General features: G+C 38.8%; 2 protein-coding genes across 3 annotated transcripts; one reads left to right on the top strand and one right to left on the bottom strand.

The window, feature by feature from the left end:
• Nucleotides 1–1073: 1073 nt before the first annotated feature.
• Nucleotides 1074–14518, bottom strand: LOC100892252 (scavenger receptor cysteine-rich domain superfamily protein). 2 transcript variants are annotated; one of them, XM_003725886.3, is made up of 9 exons: nucleotides 14166–14517; nucleotides 7990–8103; nucleotides 6405–6626; nucleotides 5541–5624; nucleotides 4247–4525; nucleotides 3368–3574; nucleotides 2798–2839; nucleotides 2231–2324; nucleotides 1074–1628 (listed from the first exon to the last, which is right to left on the bottom strand). In XM_003725886.3, the coding sequence occupies exons 1-9, from the start codon at nucleotides 14227–14229 to the stop codon at nucleotides 1259–1261; spliced, it is 1476 nt and encodes a 491-aa protein (XP_003725934.2). In that variant the 5' UTR covers nucleotides 14230–14517; the 3' UTR covers nucleotides 1074–1258. The 2 variants fall into 2 exon arrangements, with proteins under 2 accessions (XP_003725934.2, XP_030830643.1); XM_030974783.1 differs by having other exon boundaries at nucleotides 1551–1624; nucleotides 14166–14518.
• A 1967-nt stretch (nucleotides 14519–16485) lies between these two features.
• LOC115919991 (dopamine receptor 1-like) lies at nucleotides 16486–18275 on the top strand. Its single transcript, XM_030974782.1, has one exon. It carries the CDS (start codon nucleotides 16656–16658, stop codon nucleotides 17781–17783), a length of 1128 nt encoding a protein of 375 aa, XP_030830642.1. The 5' UTR covers nucleotides 16486–16655; the 3' UTR covers nucleotides 17784–18275.
• Nucleotides 18276–18322: the final 47 nt, after the last annotated feature.

Genomic DNA, 18322 nt, shown 5'->3' with positions numbered 1-18322 from the left:
TAAACAAAACCGAAAGTAAAAAAACAACAATGGATTGTTCTGATAGATTATTTTAGGCTCTTGTTGGCATGGTATGGTTCAATTCTCTCTCTCTCTCTCTCTCTCTCTCTCTCTCTCCCTCTCCTTCTCCCCCTCTTGCTCTGCTTCCATCTCCCATTTGTCTGTCCTATCATATTTCTTCGTATATCCATGTTCATGCTCTTATCGTGAATGAGGAGACAAACGAACCGTGCTCTATTTAGAATCGCAAGTTTAATTGCCTTTCTACAAAACATTACGAAGTCGGTTCCGTGTGTATAGTATTTGCTATATTCCCTTTAATCTATTATTGCGATTTTATTTTACAATTGTATATTCTAATGAATAAAAGAACTAATCAATTTACAAAATTAATATGTACAGCGCTATAAAAGATTTTAGACACAATCATGATTTACTGCTTTGAGTTACAAATGACTTTGTTTCCATAATACTTATAAATCTGGCAAGAAGATCTCACCTTAATCATGTTAATGCATTTTATGAACCTCGTTACTAAGGCAGGCTTCTGTTCCAGCTCTTCCCCCCCTCTCTCTCTCTCTCTCTCTCTCTGTGCCTATCTCTGTCTCTCTCTCTCTCTCTCTCCCACTCTAATGAATAAACTACATTCTTAAAGTACAAATGCATCATGTTACACGATGAAAATTAAATGCATTTATATAAACATAGAGTCGACGTGAAAACAGAATATGAATTTATATCATGCGAGTATACATTTTGACAACAAACAGTAGACAGAATATTCAAATTTAATATCCGGATAGCAATAATCTGCACCAGGCAGATGCATAGCCATAGGTAAGTAGATATTTACAGATGTTCCGCTGACTTTTCCTACAACTCATACAAAATATCAATGAAGATTATTTTATTTCTCTTTTCATCTTGTCCAATCCCTCGGGTTCAAAGAGTATTGAATAAAACCATCATCCTATCTGTAAATGCGTCATCATCTCTGCCTCCCTCTTTCTATCTCTGTCTCCCTCCCCTCCCCCTTCTCTCTCTCTCTCTCTCTCTCTCTCTCTCCCCTCTCTCTCTCTCTCTATCTCTCTCTCTCTCTCTCTCTCTCTCTCTCAACCCTCTCTACATTCTGTTCCTTTTGAAACACGCGTTCTCTCATTTTTCGGATTTTTTTTTTCCGTTGTCACAGGCGATTGACTCAGTCGGGAATTCTTTTGTTCATTTTATCTTAAACCGATTATTGAATGTTAGGGTATTATTATTCACATTGATAGTCTATGTTATTCTTGATCTTAGTTGAGTAAAACACCTTTCCCGATGTGCCTGAATGTGAATCTATCGTCGGTGACATGACATAATTTTCCCGACTCGTCGCGAAATACCCATGACCGGAATTGGAGTATCCGGCTGGCATGCACTTGTTAAAGTTCTTATTTTGTCCACCAAATTTGTTATTGGCGCCTTTATCCGCGTTGCTTGTATTACTTCCTCTGTCTGACCGGGGTGTGAGGATGGCATAGACCGGGCGAGCACCGGCGTTGGCTTGTACCGTGTGGTCAGACTTGGGTGGCGAGTCATTGAAGGCCGGCATTGGGGCTGGTGGAGGTGGTGCTTCTTTGTTCATCTTTCTAGACCCATGTACATAAAGTAACGAGGCATTATTAAAAAAAGGAAGATATGGACTAAAATCACGATGACATGTACATCAAAAATGTGCTTTCTTACAGGGCTATTTAAAAACTGATGAGGATAAGGCATAAACTTGACCAATTTACGTTACAAATAGGCCTATTCAGCATGTTGAAAAGTATGATGTCGAATCTAGAACATGAAAATAATGAGCTAAATAACATGGGACGCCTTCAACCCAATCTTTCGGGCATTATCTCAAGGGGTAAACGGAAGACGGCAAAACTAAAGAATGAAAATGCAAACGATAAGGAACAAAATGACTGCAGAGGTAATAACTTTTTCTTCTTGGTTTCTTACTTGCTAAGTTGGAAATGAAAGGGAGAGTTGGAGATAACATTGAAAAGCTGACGACCATCTTTTTTTCAACTGTAGCAATAGAAAATACAATATGACGACTTTGAAACTTTGGGTTGTTGGATAATCAATGGCTACTTGTTTGCAAATTAGCCCCGACAGCCCAGTCCCCCCCCCCCACCCCCCCCCCACACACACACACACTAGTCCCGCTACGCCCCTGATTTCAAGGAACATGGATTACCTCCTCATCCTCCATATTGTTAGTAGAATGAGTAGAATGAGAATGATGAGGAAGGCTACTACTAAGCCAATGATGATGTTTCTAACGCCACCTGCTGTAAGATACAAAGAAAAGTATACAGTCATGTACTGCTTTCCTGCTATTCTCAACGAAAACATTATATTATCCTATGTGTAAAATACTAATTGACATTATTATCGCCCAAAAATAATTCTCCACAACTGTCAATCATTTGATTATATGATGTTGTACTGCACACAACCATTTTCGATTCGACTGTCGGTAAACCATATTTCAAAAACTTTTAAGTGTGCTTCATACCCGCATCATTTGAAACAACAAATTACCGAGCATTGTTGATGACAAAGTCATTTTTCTATTTACTAGAATTTTCCCAAAAAAAAGAAAAGCAACAGACAGAGCCTCAAAATAAGACTTAAACATATTATTATCTTGCCAATCATCGTAATGTAGTGCAGACTACCGTTTTATATGCGATTGATAAAAAGATGTACCGGTGCATCAGGTTTCTTTAAATTCTTAAACTTGATAGAGATCTATACTTACTTCCTTTTGAAGGGCCTGGCATCTGGATGGATGTTCCATTTCCTTGAGGAGAAGAAGAGTTTGATACCAGTAAGCAATTATTAAAATTGTATAAAACATTTCGTTGGGATAAGCTGCAATTTCTGAATCAGTTGCTATACTGTTTGTCATCTTAATTAACCTAGACAGACAGACCCCCTCCCCCAAATCGAATGGCGTCGAGAGAGGGGGAGAGAGAGAGGGGGAGGGGTGAGAGAGAGAGAGAGAGAGAGAGAGGGGGAAAAAAGAGAAAGAGAGAGAGAGAGAGAGAAAGAGAGAGAGAGAGGGGGGGGGAGTAAAATAATTTTTCCATTAAGGCCTAATTTTAGAGTCAATAATTTTTAACACTGATATTTATTTAATGTTATTATTTTATCAAAATTATCATTGCTTTTATGCAAGAACAGTGATTAACGAGCTAAAATAATATTTGTGCATGAGATACATATACATAGGCCTATATATGGCCCAATACAAGAGCTGTTTATATTTTGTATAGGTTTTGATACTTAATTTTATGCTACTGGTTTGATGTAAATTGTTCATTCTTACCTATACAAACAGGTGCTATACCATCCCAAGCCAGGCTCTTGATTGGCCGTTGAGTCTGATCACGTGGTATGCACTGTATTGTAGTGTTACCTAACAGTTTATAACCTGTGTTGCAGCGAAATTTGACCTTTGCCCCGAATCGGAAGTAGTCATCTTGTCGTTTGCCATTGGCGGGATCTCCAGGGTGTCTACAAAACCCGGTATTAGCTGAAGAAAAAAGAAAGAAAAGTGGGTCGTCAATCGTTCTTGAAAGAAAGAAAATCATGTATAAATCTTCAATTTTAAAGGTAATACAAAGTTTGGGTATGGGGTCATGAATTTGGTTCAAATGAACATATTGGAAGCATATTATGTGATCCTACAATATTCAGTGATCGTTGTCGCGGTTGAAATCGAGTCTAAAGTTATGAAATTATAATTAATACACTCTTTATGTTGTATAGCTCCCTCTCAAGGTCAAGTTTTAATTAAGCTATATAACAATGTTTCTTGTCTAAAATCGACCGATTAGCTATTCCCGTTCGGAAACTATATATCACAACTACATATTCTGAGATTTTCATGGTCGCAGCTACCATTGTACGGCCGTAGGCGCTATTTGAAATTTATCAAAATTTACCGGGAGCACCGGTAAATGTTTATATTCAATTTTACTCGAAAGCAGAAGTGTTTTAGGGGCTAAATTTTCTAGCGCTTATAATACATCCACAGGGACATCCAAATATATCAACATTGCGAAGAATCACTATCCACCCAATTTTCGAAAATTCCCAAAACTTTGTAATCGCCGAATTTCGCCTACGTTTTTTTAAACACGCGCGCATACACACAATTCTGTTACATTTTTATTAATAAAACCATGTTGATGATGTCACTCACTCTTATAGACCATTAGTCTTCCCTCAGTGTATCCTCCGCAGACCTGTCGTGAGTCGCCAGGACATGGCATACGACATCTGTAGTCGTGATAATAGTCGCTGTCTATTGGTATACCTAATCCACACGTACAGTCAGTAGCTCGTACGGCAGCCAGCTCATACTTGCCCTTATCACAATGTTGAATGCAGAGGTCGCCAGTCATTCGGTTATCAGAGAGATGGTTGTCTCGCAGGAGTAAGGAAGAAGACGAACGGCCGAAGCAACCCTGGTAACCAGGCTCTGTGAAAGAATGACACAGAATGTTGAGTAAACGTAAGCAGACCGTTGGTAGCATTCTGACCAAAGTTTCCGCCCTTGTTGTACATACAAAACTCCCATACGTGCCCCTGCCTCGCTCCCCTTATTCATTTACCATTTTCGACAACAGCACGATATTCCAGACAAGGTAAAAATTGGTCACCATACCAGTTTGTTTAAGTTCAATTCATGACAAATAGGTATAACTACTTAGGTGATTGTTGAAAGATCTTTCAATAAATCATTTCTTTTAGGAGGTTTCATTAGCACGAAAAAAATGAATAAAATTCAATTTCATTTCACTTTGACAAACAAAACTTTTTATTTATTAAATTAATTATTTTAGGCTCGTCAGATAGTTTGGACACATAAAACTTAACAGCTTTTAAAAACCAGCTCCCTTCAAAAACGTCTGGTCCCTGAACTTTCTTTTTCTGCTCCTATTGTCTGTCATGATTTTTCATCAGATATACAGTGATTTTCGTCATCTTTAATATAAGACATGGGAGCGTTCCCTGTTCTAAATCAAAGGCGGATCTCTTTGTCTTAAGATATGTACTCTGTTATGAGGGCATCCGACTCCTTTTGTGTCTCCAACTGTGTATCATCAGAATATGCAAGTGATTATCCTACTTCCACGTGACAACAGTACTTCACGTCAAGAAAATGTCACACAAAGATAACATCGTCTGCTTTTTAGATACTGGTTGCCAACTTTATTAGAATTGCTAGATCTTGATGTAGGGACATAGCATGAGTCCAGCCATGGAGAGGGGCTGTATCCCTGCCATGGAAGGTGGATTGAATGCGCGCGAACAAAGCAATCGAGGGAAGGTAAGGTGAGGGAGAAAGTCGTATACTTTACTTAACCTCCCCCTTGCTCTCCCTCTCTCCCTCTTAACTACTTATTTCTGAATTCGACCAGGAGCCCGTACCCCATGCCCCTTCTTAATAGCTACATGATCATCTTGATGGATGCTCCATTGAGACTACTCACTTTGGCAAACGACTCCAGCCCCACCGCCAGATGGACAAAAGCCTCGGGTTTTGGTGTAGCGACAGTCTGTCAGTTTACCCTCATCTATGATCAGGATACAAACATGAACCATAGATATTAGAGGAAGTTATCTCGATATTATCTGACCGTGACAGATGTAGGATAGGAAAGTGATCGTTGATCGCATGCCAAATAAATATTACATGATGAGTTTGGTCAAGTTGACAAATCTTCTAAACTCTGAAGCACACGGACAGTATATCATCTATTTAATTATACTTCCTGTAGTTTTCCTCATGTATTAGCAGGGTTTTATTTTATTTTACAGAGATTGCGTTATTCTTTAAAAAAAAAAAAAAAAACGTTTTATAACTGTATGCATTTTTTTTTTTTGGGGGGGGGGCGTGAATCAAAAAAGACAATAGAAAAATAAATGAGAAATTAACAAAGAGATTTTAAAAGACACCATGCAAAGAATTAAGATATATAAGATTTGAAAACAAAGAAAATATGAAGATTGTGAATGACTGATTGGAAGAGACATTTTCACTGATAATATATATATATCTTTATGCCTGGAATTGTATCTTTAGCAACGGAATCGAAACCTTAAAGTATGAATCAGTTTGAATAAAAATACATGTAAAGCGTATAAACAACAATTCTTTGAAGTAATTGGTTGAACACAAGTTAAAATCGGGCTTCATATTAAAAATGACTCTGGGACAGGTCGTTGACTTCTTGCATAATAATGAACATTTCTCGCTTTAAAATAATACTCTGATAGATGCTAAACACAAAATTTGGGTCTATATCATTGATGGTATTACAATGATATCTTAAAGGAGCTGCATTAATAATTACCTCCATTACACAGAAATGTTGAGGCAATTAAAGGGAGATTCCCCGATCCAAAAACTTCTCCCATAGTTCTTAGCGCTGCTCCAGGATAACCAAGTTGATTACAGGCAACTGTAGCGTCCATTATAGACCAGCCTTCATCGCAGATCGACCCGATGCTTTCCGAACCCAACACGAGCTCTACTCGGCCTTCATTCGGAGAGATTCCGCCTGTTAATCTTATATCTGTAACGTGAGAGGGGATTAGGGACAGAGAGAAAGAGAGAGGTTGAGAGAAAGAGAGAGAGAGAGAGAGAGAGAGAGAGAGGGGGAGAGAGAGAGAGAGAGAGAGAGAGAGAGAGAGAGAGAGGGGGGAGGGGGAGGGGAGATGGGGACCATAATTAATTTTTAAAACATGTCAAATGTGGTGTGTACAATTAAAATGTATTTCAAATTCTGTATGTAAATGGCACAGAAAAGAGAGTACTGTACTTAATCCAAAACGTATTACGATTTGCTTATTATTCATAACGCTGAATAAATTATCAATCTCATAACGATTTTAAATATTCCACTAGAAATGCAACATACCTCTCCCAAAGACAATCTGTACATTTTAATCATCGCCCTATCCCACCCCCTCTTTCAATCTCACTCTCTCTCTTTCTCTCTCTTTCTCTCTCTCTCTCTTTCTTTTTCTCTCTGTCTCTCCCTCTCTCGTTCTGTCCCATTCTCTCTCTACCCTCTCCTCCTAACTCTTTGCTACATTTTTTCTAGGTGCCTCTTTTTCTCCTCGATATTTATCACATGCGTTTCTTTCTCATTCCACTACCTCTGTATCTATCCTTCTGATAGCGTCATCATGGCCACCATTATGCTCAAAGCTGTCACCTAATTTCCTGTAGTCATTCATCACTAGTTATCTCCCTCCTCATTCCTGTCATCCAACACTCTCTCCGTCTACCTGTCTTCTCTTATCGCTCTACTCATAGGTGAACTCGAGTGTATCAGTGCCTCTGATCACTTACATTCACCCCCCCCCCCTCCCTTTCGCCCCATCCCCATCCCCTCTCTCTCCACCCCTTCTCATACTTCTTTTTCACCTACAGCTCAGTCGGTAGAGCAGTGGTTCGAAACCAAGTCGACGCGCTAGTGCCCTTTGGTAAGGCAGTAATCCTCATTACCAGGTTCGTCGGAGAGGACCTTAAGCCGTCGGTCTTCTGGTTGCTTACTAAAAAGCATTTTACTGCTTTCTTTTAGTTGTCAGGTAAAATAACCACCACTATCCCTATAATACTCTCTCTCTCTCTCTCTCTCTCTCTCTCTCTCTCTCTCTCTCTCTCTCTCTATCTTGCTGTAGTATGTGCACAGCTTTCATTCTTTGTATGTCTCTGTTTTTGTAATTCTATGTATCTATCTATCTACCTATATCTACCTCCTCCTGTCTCTTTATATCTCTTTCTTCTTCCTCCTATTCTCTCTCTCTCTCTCTCTCTCTCTCTCTCTCTCTCTCTCTCTCTCTCTCTCTCTCTCTCTCTCAATTAACATCCATACCCCTTTACTCATAACATTACAGCCTGTAACTATCAAAGTAGTTTGAACTACTCACCTAGACATGTGGACCAGAAGTCTGGACAGCAATTTCCATTAGTGATACATTTATTATCGCACTGACATGTTGCATAATTGACAACAAGATCACACCTCCCTCTGCATGTGTGAGCTGTGTTAAAGACAAAATAAGACTTATATTATATTGATATCAAATTCTATCACTAAAACTCCGTAGTTTCTGTATAATGAATTAGACAAAAAAATAGAGCAGGTAGAGACATAAAACAATATAGAAAAATTTGACCCTAAACCATTTTTTTTTACCTGAGCCTATTAAGAGTTAAGGGCAATCTCACATTCGTAAAAAGAAAAAATAAATGAATAAACAAATAAATAGATAAATAAATAAAGTTCAGTAATTGTAAACACATTGAAGAAATATCCCTCCGAAATCCAAGGCTTGTAATAGACAGGAGAAACAACCACAAAATGCTATTAAAAAAAATTATTATTCACATTCAATAATAGCTGTTCTGTACTATTTTTAAGATCGAAAGCCACCTAGCCCGACATCATTTTCAAATAAAATTTTAGACTTGTATGTTGCCATTATGGTTCAGCTAGATGGCGGTACAAACTGATCTGTCATAAACTTGGCAAAACACCCATCTGTAGATTTATGTTTTTTAACCTTGTAATTGACTGACCACATAATGGCCGACGGTCGTTACGTGTATTGCTATCATACATCTATAATTAGACAATGGGGGAGGGGGGGAGGGGGTGCTCATTCAATCATCTCCCGTCATCAAACCTCGATCAAGGTTCGTTCTAACTGAATCAAAATCTGAATATCTAATCCACTACAATAATTTATCGCATTTTTATAGCCAAAATAGCGATTCACAAGGATTTGGCATACAGCTTACCCAGTGGCGGTACAAGGATTTTAAATTGAGGGGGGGGGGGGGGGTAATGGGATGTTGTGGTCAAGTAGAAATATGAGGATGTGACAAATTAGGCATTTTAAACTGAATGGGGCCAGTGTTGGGATAGGGTAGGGACAGGACTTGTCGGTGTGGGGTAAATTGCCCTCCCTCCTTGATGACGCAATCGATTACGAACTTTTTAGTGCAGTGTTTGTATAAATATAAATTTAAAGTGGAATACATAAGCATTCATATTTTTCTGCAATACTTTTGGTTTGTACGACATGGGGAAGACGAGTTCTAATTTGACCACTAAATGTCTGAATTATTCGTTTTTATATCTGTATATCGGTAAGCAATAGTTGTAATACATTATGAACCGTCGAGGAGAGGTTAGTATACAGTTATTCTCATGAAGTTTCCAAATATCACTGTCATGGTAAAATGGAATGATCGAGGTAACTTTCTACTTCTTATAACTTCGCTAGTGAGAAAGCATCTTTTGTCTCTCTCCATGTTGTAGACTATATACAGACAAGATTCATGATTAAAGTCGGAAGGGCAGGGCTGTCTTATGATACGGTCCTCATCAGGTTTACTTCCTCTTCCGTCCCCTTTCTAAAGGGCAACGAGTCCTGGAGGCTAAGTACGGCCCGGGATGATGATCAACATCTTAAAGGGGGATCTTGAGGTTCTGGTCAGGAGAAACGAGAGAAGTGGTCTACGAGTCGAATTCTGAACTAAGCATCATTCAGTGAATGTCAGATATACTGGAAACAACATTACACAATTACGATTATGTATTCAAATAATAAGAAAATCGGATACTGTGCATTCCTACTGAAAACCATCAACGCAGAAAGGCAAACTGGGTTTATCGACATCATGATCTGCAGCCCGATTACTTCCTCTCTCGATCCTTATTATTCAGCTGTTATTTCATTTTTGGACCAAATTACTTCTGGGAAGATTAGCATGCTGTCTGATATACAGTATATCAAAATGTCTTCAAATAATAATTTCAACCTTACCATAACTCAGTAATATATACCGATACCTTTAAAAGGATGCTATTTTCTAGGGATAAAGTGGGGTCGCTTTCGAAATCACTCCGCGTGTCATCTACTTGAACTCATTTTCTGTTTGAGGTTTTCATTTTCTTTCTTTTTGTTATAGACACGTTTAGTATTTCTCGTCTTCTTTTCATCTCGCGCATCTCGTCTCACTTTGCACATTTCAACGTATTTTATCATCTACTTGTTATTCCTGTCCTCTTCTCTTTTTGTTCGTTCATTCTATCATCGCTTTACAATTGCCCCTTTGATGAGTAGAATATACTTTGATGAAGGCAATATGTTTTTGCATATTCCACTCATCTTTCTTCTGCATTATACATATTTTAAACCCCTTTTCTCATTTGACATTTTGTTCACATCACCTTGTACATCTTCTTCACCAATTATGAGAAACTGTGAGCCGAGTCAATCGTTCATGAGGTCAAGTCTATACAAGTGTAACGTAGCAAGGAGATATCTCTACACTCAATAATTATTTAGAAATGAAATATGACATAGTTCATACGAGTATTGTAACCTCATAATCCTATTGTTTTACAGCCTACTTCCAATTTACCCCAACGTTCTATTTGTCTTTGTCATGATCTTCTGAAGTGAAATGAGGAACATCGTCATTCGAAGCGGACAAGGGACACTAATACATGATTTGTAATTCAATTTTCCGTATGTCTAACGAAAGAGACTTATCCTGACAGTAATATTATAAGAATATCCTCTGTGACCATGCATTGGTCATCGTCTACAGACTGATCCATATAAAGTATTGACCTTCTAACAAGGATGTTTGGTCAGTTCCCGCAGATTTCAAACTGAAATATGGTACTCTGCCAAGTAGCTAGAAGAGCTGTCAGTTCACGACTTTTGTTATACCTTGATTATTCATATTTATGGCCTGCAAATAATTTAGCATCTATATTATGTTCTCAGATAAAACTTGCTAACCACACTTTCAACTACTCTTTTCTTTCATGCAATAACAGGGCTAAGCTTATGTTTTGAGTTATGAGAGCATCCCCTCACTCAGTTTTTTTTCTTTGTGTGTATGTACTGTAGAATGATTATGATGTTATTTAGTTCAATACCCTAGTGATAAAATAGGGATCGTTGATCTTGCTTACAATAATCATTCGATATTTTACTCATACTTTTAGTTTATTGTGTCAAGGCCTCATTAGATCAGCAATTGTGACATATCCCGGAATTAGATCTGATACACGATGATTGATTTGCACCATTAAAGGGCAATGCTACCTTTATCACAAGTTGAATTTTGTGAAAGCTGGAGAGAAAAAAATGTTAGAAACAGGCAGAAGAAATTTTGAAAGAAAATGCTTAAAAGTGAAAAGAAATTATGAATTCTTAAAGTTGAGATCACTAAAACTATATGTGAATCTCGAGTTGGTAAAGTTGTCATACCTCTGAGGCTTAATTCTGTATGGCATGTTGTTTTATCCTGGGGAGAAGGATTTCTATATAACCACGACATTAAGATCTTCCTCATTCTGTGTGTAGGAACGAATAGGAACTATTATCTGATGATACATCACCTCACCATTTTACAAAACCTCTAATTTTGGTATTGACAACTTATATTATACTTAATTATCTCAACTTTGAAAACTTAAGCAGGTTCGTATTGTCAAAAGTATTTTATTCAATACTTTACAAATCTGTTTATCTGTATGTTTATTCATCATTCACTTGCAAATTTATTTAGACCTAGGCCTATGTGAAGATTATTTTGTAATTCTTTGACCCCTCCCCATAAAACACGACAAAAAGCAAATAATCAATGGGAGAGAGAGTGACTACGTTTTTCACACAGCCAAGTGCAAAATTATAATTTAAAATTACATTACAAATTTTTATGAAGTTGACATTTTGAACCACGAATAATTAATTCAGTCGGTATTTGCAGGTATACGCTTGACACGTAAGCACAATGGGGAATTATTATCGTTACCTCATTTAATATTACACTGTACAATATCAGATTTATGATAACCGATTAGGTCCATGGTGCATGTATGCTTGTCATTTAGATGCAAAGAAAACTTCTACAGTTTGAGAACGTTTTCCTTTAACTTTGGTTGCTGGCCGTGTAACAGAACAATCGCCTCACTTCCAGTAATTGAACTAAATTCCTCGTTTAACGGATTGCACTGAGTCACTCAGGGTAGGAATGAATGTGATGTGATTTGATGGTGATTGGTTTTGTTTTAGGTATTGTTTTGTTTTTGCCAAACTTTCCTCGAATAATTATTTTCTTTTAGTGTTTTTTTTAAATGTTGATTTATACCAATTTGGAGATTACGTATTAAAGATATCTAACAGTAGGCCTATATCCAATACAGTGAACTGTTTCTATAAAGGTCACAATAGGAAGATAAATGGTCTTTATAATCTGGTTCTCTTCCGAGAAGGAAGGGAGGGAGAGAGTGTATGAGAGAGAGAGAGAGAGAGAGAGAGAGAGAGAGAGAGGGGAGAGAGGAGAGGAAGAGTGTAAGAGTAGAAAAGGAGAGAGTGGGGAAGAAGAGTGGAGAGAAAAGCAAAATAGGGGTAAATGAGGGGAGGTGCCACTTGCCAAAAAAACAAAACAAACATACAAACAATAATGATTCATGTATGCCCAATAATTGGTATCGGTATTGTTTCGATGGTTTCCGAATAACATCACACGTCCGATTGTATTACCTCTTCGTTTTGTTATGAACGAAAAGTGTACTGAACCCTTTGTGAAAAATGGTTCTAGGTCAATTACCCCCCGGAAGATTACCCTCCGAAGATAACCACTCCAAGGACAATTACCCCCGGAAGATTTCCCTCCGAAGATAACCACTCCAAGGACAATTACCCCCGGAAGATTACCCTCCGAAGACAACCACTCCAAGGACAATTACCCCCGGAAAATTACCCTCCGAAGACAACCACTCCAAGGACAATTACCCCCGAAAAAATTACCCCCGAGGACAATCACCCCTAGGACAAATTACGGGGGGGGGGGGTAATTTTCGGGGGGGGGGGGGTTATTGTCCTTGAGGGTTAGTTTTCCGGAGGGAATTTTTGGGGGGTGATTGTCCATGGGGAATACGGTGGAAACAAACATGAGTGTCAACATACACGAACTTCTAAAACACGACATCTTTCTCTTGCAATTCAATGTGTTATTAAAAGCTATTATGATCATTTAAATTTATGTTCGTTTCATTACATTACACTGGTTATCAATCTGAACGCTTCTGCATTTAATACAGAGGTTGAATTGAACATTTTTGTGGAAAAACAACTGAATCGAACCGGCCTCTGTTTAACGCAATTTGAATGTAAGGTAACAGGCTTAAAGACGTAAATTCCCATCATTATCGAATCATCTTCAGCGGAAGCACACAGATTCCGTTGCCAACCCTTTGCCAACAACGATAAATAAACACAAACAAACCCCTGCTATAATTATATAACAAATGATTTCATTGATTTCAATGATAACATACATTTCAAGTGAGAGAAGCCGCATACCAATGTGCCGCTGTATATGTAGTCACCGTTAGCCGACTTTGTCGCCCAAAATTAATGAGATAATTCATGAAAATAACCAATAGGAGGGAACATGAACAGCTAGTCGACTTGTGATGAGAGAGAGAAAAAAAAAATAGAGTGACAGAGGGGGTGGGGAGGAGAAAGAGAGAGATAGACAGATAGATAGGTAGAGAAAGAGAGAGACGGAGAGACATGGAGAGAGAGAGAGAGAGAGAGAGAGAGAGAGAGAGAGATAGAGAAGAGAGAGGGGGCGTAAGAAAAGGGGGAGAAAGAAGGAAAGAGAAATCGACAGAGAGAGAGAGAGAGAGGGGGGGGGTGTACATCAGATGATATAAAATCATAATAAGGCAAGACAAGTATGCACGTGAATATAGTAAAGAAAAATGGAAAGAGATAAAAGGCTGCGCAAAACAAAAATGTGGCCAATTATAAATATAATTTACAATAAATTTTGTAATTGAATCTATCGACAGTGATAACAATCGCTTTCCCTGGGATAGCAAACAAAACCAAATATTATCATCGTTGCTATCGTCTTTATAAAAGCGTAGAGCCATTCATTCATGACGGTCGCTTGCCACAGTGATGGATGAGGGCTCAGTGTAACTAATAACAAACATAAAAACAAATTGAAACAATTTTTAAAGTTTAATAATTTAAGTAATATTTTTAATATAATTTCAACTTACCTTCCACAGATGTGTGTATCCACAACAACGATAGAAAAACGGTTGAATACAGCATTTTCATCATGTTAGTACATTAGTGAGATGGAAGACCTGCTGAAACTCTCCATATACAACGCTTCATCTACCAATACAACGAACCTAACTCATGTACGTCAGTATAAACCTGCAGGATTCGAATGAAACGGTTATCTCCTGCCCGTTGACATGCCCGAACAAAATTTGTGACATCCCGTATTGACTCATGTTTAAACTGCGTGGAGGAATGTTGTGTTTGGTCTGCACAGGCTTCCCCTTATAGTTTCAACCTAAACTCGGCTATAATATATCCGATACTCTTGATAGTATCATAGACGAATATCCGTTTGGAGAATCCGGTTGGCATGGATTGGTGCAGGCAGGTAGAGGCGGTTTGTTGTGAGGGGGAGGAGGTAAGGAGGAGAGAAAGAAAGAAAAGAAGGGGGAGATAAAGAGAGACAGAGAGAGACAGAGAGAGAGACGAACAGACAGACAGAGACAGACAGAGACAGAGACTCAGATTTGAGTATAGGGGCAATTATCAGATGTGAAGGGGGGCACTCATCAGATATTGAAAGGGTCAAAGGGGGTATTTATTACAAGGGGAAGGGGCACCTCTCAAAAGAATAGGGGCAATTAAAAGAGTTGAAGAGTTGATGTGGTATAATTAATAAGACTTTAGATCGGAAACCTATTAAAAAGAAAAAAGGGGCACCTATCTGAAATAACATGGGACATTTTCCCTACATGAAGAGGGGCACTTTAAGGGAGAGGTGGGGCATTGTTCCCCTGTCCCTGCCCCCCCCCCCACCCCCAGAGAGGCGCCGCTGTTGTTTGATGATGATTATCATGAGGATGGTGATGACGAGGACAACAATGTTGTGATCTATTTCTTACCCAGGTAAGAATCCTCCAGAGGAGTGCCTCTAGTTCACGACACGTTGTTGTGCTCTCAGAAGCTTTGTTCTTGTTGCTATTCTCCGTTTTATGCTCTAAGCATCAGAAAGAAAAAGATGGTTTTTATTATTTTTTCTGTACCGAATATAATTGATCAGAATTGATCGCAAGTTCTCCGATCAACTGCTAGGTAACAAACTCCTATTTCGTATGTATAGAGTTGCGATTGATATCGAGTTTTTATCAATTTCAATCAATCCCAACATTATGCATTAAGTCGGGGCCTTTCTTGCTTCATTTCCAATTCATTGTGATGAAATCAAACAATCTTCATATAGCATCCAATATTAAAACAGTATTCATCAAGTTTGTTGAATTAGAATTATCTTATTTTTACCAATTTCCGTACGATTGCCAGTTTAGACCTAAAGCGAACTAACACCGGTCTTATGTAAAAAAACAATTGTCGTTGCAATAAACATTGACACTTAACAAAAAATAGTTGATCAATATTGTATTGATCAGTATTTCAAAGGGTCGCATAACGTCGATTAATTATGCCTGATGTGACCATTTGCCCCCTTTGTTCTCTGTCTGTATGTCACAGCTCTCCGGTGGGTGTACGTCCATGTCTGTATGTCACAGCTCTCTGGTGGGTGTACGTCCATGTCTGTATGTCACAGCTCTCCGGTGGGTGTACGTCCATGTCTGTATGTCACGGCTCTCTGGTGGGGGTACGCAGGGGCGGGTCCAGCCGGCGGCAGGGGAGGGGGCCCAATTCGTGAGAAAATATTTAGCGGCGAAACAGCCGGCCGAAAATTCGCAGTGGGTGGGGGGAGGTACCACTAATTTTTTTTTGGCTCACGAAAATTTAAAAAAAATCGCACCCCCCCCCCCCTTGAGCACCAGGGGAGGGGGCCCATCTCCAAAAAAAGAGAGGTTAAATTAACGTTTTTTACACGTTTTTTCCCCAGGGGAGGGGGCCCCCCTGGATCCGCCACTGCACACATGACACACATACCCCCTTTAGCGACGCCCCTGGGTGGGGATTGCATGTGCAAGATTAGGGCCTATGTTTACAAAGCACTCCACAGTACGGTAATCAATCTCTATTTAAATACGGGATGTGTACTTCAACTAGCGACCGAGTGGTGTGTATACAATGTATGGCGACAGCGAAAGCGTTTCGCATAAGAAAATAAATAGATAGCAGAGGCGGGAGGTGCATGGAGTTACCTACATTTTGATCAGCGTGCATACATCAAAGATTTAATTGCTAATTTCGAAAGACATATGAAGGGCATATATCCCATGTAATTACGTGCTCTGACTGATGACTTTATGACTGCATTACCCGTTTCATCTCTCACACTTGATTTTGTTGGACAAAACGAAGCAATAACTATTCGCCAACGCCCAAACGGATAGCTGGCAGACAGGGGAGAAGAATACGCTCTACCTGTTATTTTCTCTATTTCCATTAAACCGGTATTCTAGGAAAACAATATATTCTGTCCTTTTGTATTAAGACGTTATTTTGTGTGCTGGCCTTTATTATATCAATCGCCCAAACCGATAATGGATGAATCATCTAACCTTGAATTGAACTCAGACTGGGAAAATCCTGAAAGTAAACATTATTTAGTGGTAGTCATCGACGTCGTGCTTATATTCATCATCATCGCATCCATTGCCGGGAATTTATTAGTATGTATATCTGTTGGTTTGGATGCTACATTACGCACACCAAGTAATGTGTTCATAGCATCATTGGCAGTAGCTGATCTGTTGTTAGCCGTTCTTGTCATGCCCTTCTCGCTGTCTACTAACATCGTCCATCGGAACATCTTCAGTCCTATATTCTGCAAGACCTGGATATCATTTGATGTCACGTTTTGTTCGACATCTGTGATCCATCTCTGTGTGATTAGTCTTGACCGTTACTTCCATATCAAGGAACCATTTAAATACAAACGATGGATGACAAACAAACTTGCTCTGGTGATAAGTATCATAGTATGGATGTTCAAGGCTCTGTGCGCATTCGTGCCGATATTTTTAGGTAAATTCAAAGCAGAACGATCGTCAGATGACACTCTGAACGCTACAATATTAAATGATGACGAGGAAGAGAATCTTACGGGATGGCATCTATCAGGATTTATCTTCTGCGAACATGCTTTCAACGAGACATATTCAACCATTATTGTATTTGTCGATTTTTTAATCCCGAGTTCAATTCTTATTTTCGTTTACGCGCGAATATTTCATCTCATTCAAACGCGCTCTAAAAACTTACGTCAGGGTCGTCTAGCACAAGGCAAATCGAATGATGAGAACAACGCAAGGTCACTAACAGACTTCCGGGTCAACAGTCAGCATCAATCTCACCACAAAGCTGCTCTCATGCTTGGTACAATCATTGGCCTTTTTTTGATTTGCTGGACGCCATTTTTCCTCAGACTTCTTGTATGCTCCTTTCAGCAGTGTGTCTCTTTCTCCTCGAAGACAGATGAAATATTAACATGGCTAGGATATCTCAACTCATGTATGAACCCGATTGTGTATTCTATTTCTAATCCTGAGTTCCGCCAATCGTTTAAGAATAATATTCATCACAAACCAATGTCATGGATGATATCTAGGACACGCAGGTTATCATTACAATACAGACGTAATGCACGTACTGTTGAGTCAACTTGTTAGATAGCTTTGTATCATAAGCTCGGACTAGACATGTAAAATAGATCGTCAACTTGTATTGGTCAATATCACCTTCAAACCAGCTTATGTTTGTTTCTAAGAGTCTTAAGAAAAATATGTATCGTAATATTTTGATTTTGGTAATAGAAAATTGAAAGATTGCGGCTGTGTGATATTAGGACTAATCTGATGTAATGGCCTGTCATGATTTGTTCACGAACAACGATCTACTGTTTTAATAGTTCCACCATCATTACCTATACCATAAATCACGCTGCGTAAGATTACTGAAACACAAAAATAAATGTTGCTCGGTTTCCCAAATGTGAAATCATCATTTAAAGAGTTCAGCTGGAATTCGGAAACTTTTTTTTCTCTCTCTCCTTCTTTTCTTATTTTGGCCCTCTCATTTCCCTCCATGTCCCCCCTGCGTACGCGCCTTGAAGATTAGTTCAAATTATGAGAGATGTGGAGTGAAATAGTACAGGTGCATGAGTTATGTATTATATGTTACGACGAATGCGGGCGGACCAGATTACAAG

Source organism: Strongylocentrotus purpuratus, unplaced genomic scaffold (assembly GCF_000002235.5).
Source record: "Strongylocentrotus purpuratus isolate Spur 01 unplaced genomic scaffold, Spur_5.0 spur5_scaffold_7, whole genome shotgun sequence".
Taxonomy (NCBI): Eukaryota; Metazoa; Echinodermata; class Echinoidea; order Camarodonta; family Strongylocentrotidae; genus Strongylocentrotus; species Strongylocentrotus purpuratus.
The sequence above is the reverse complement of the archived record's forward strand: the minus strand, read 5'-3'. Positions and strand labels throughout refer to the sequence as shown.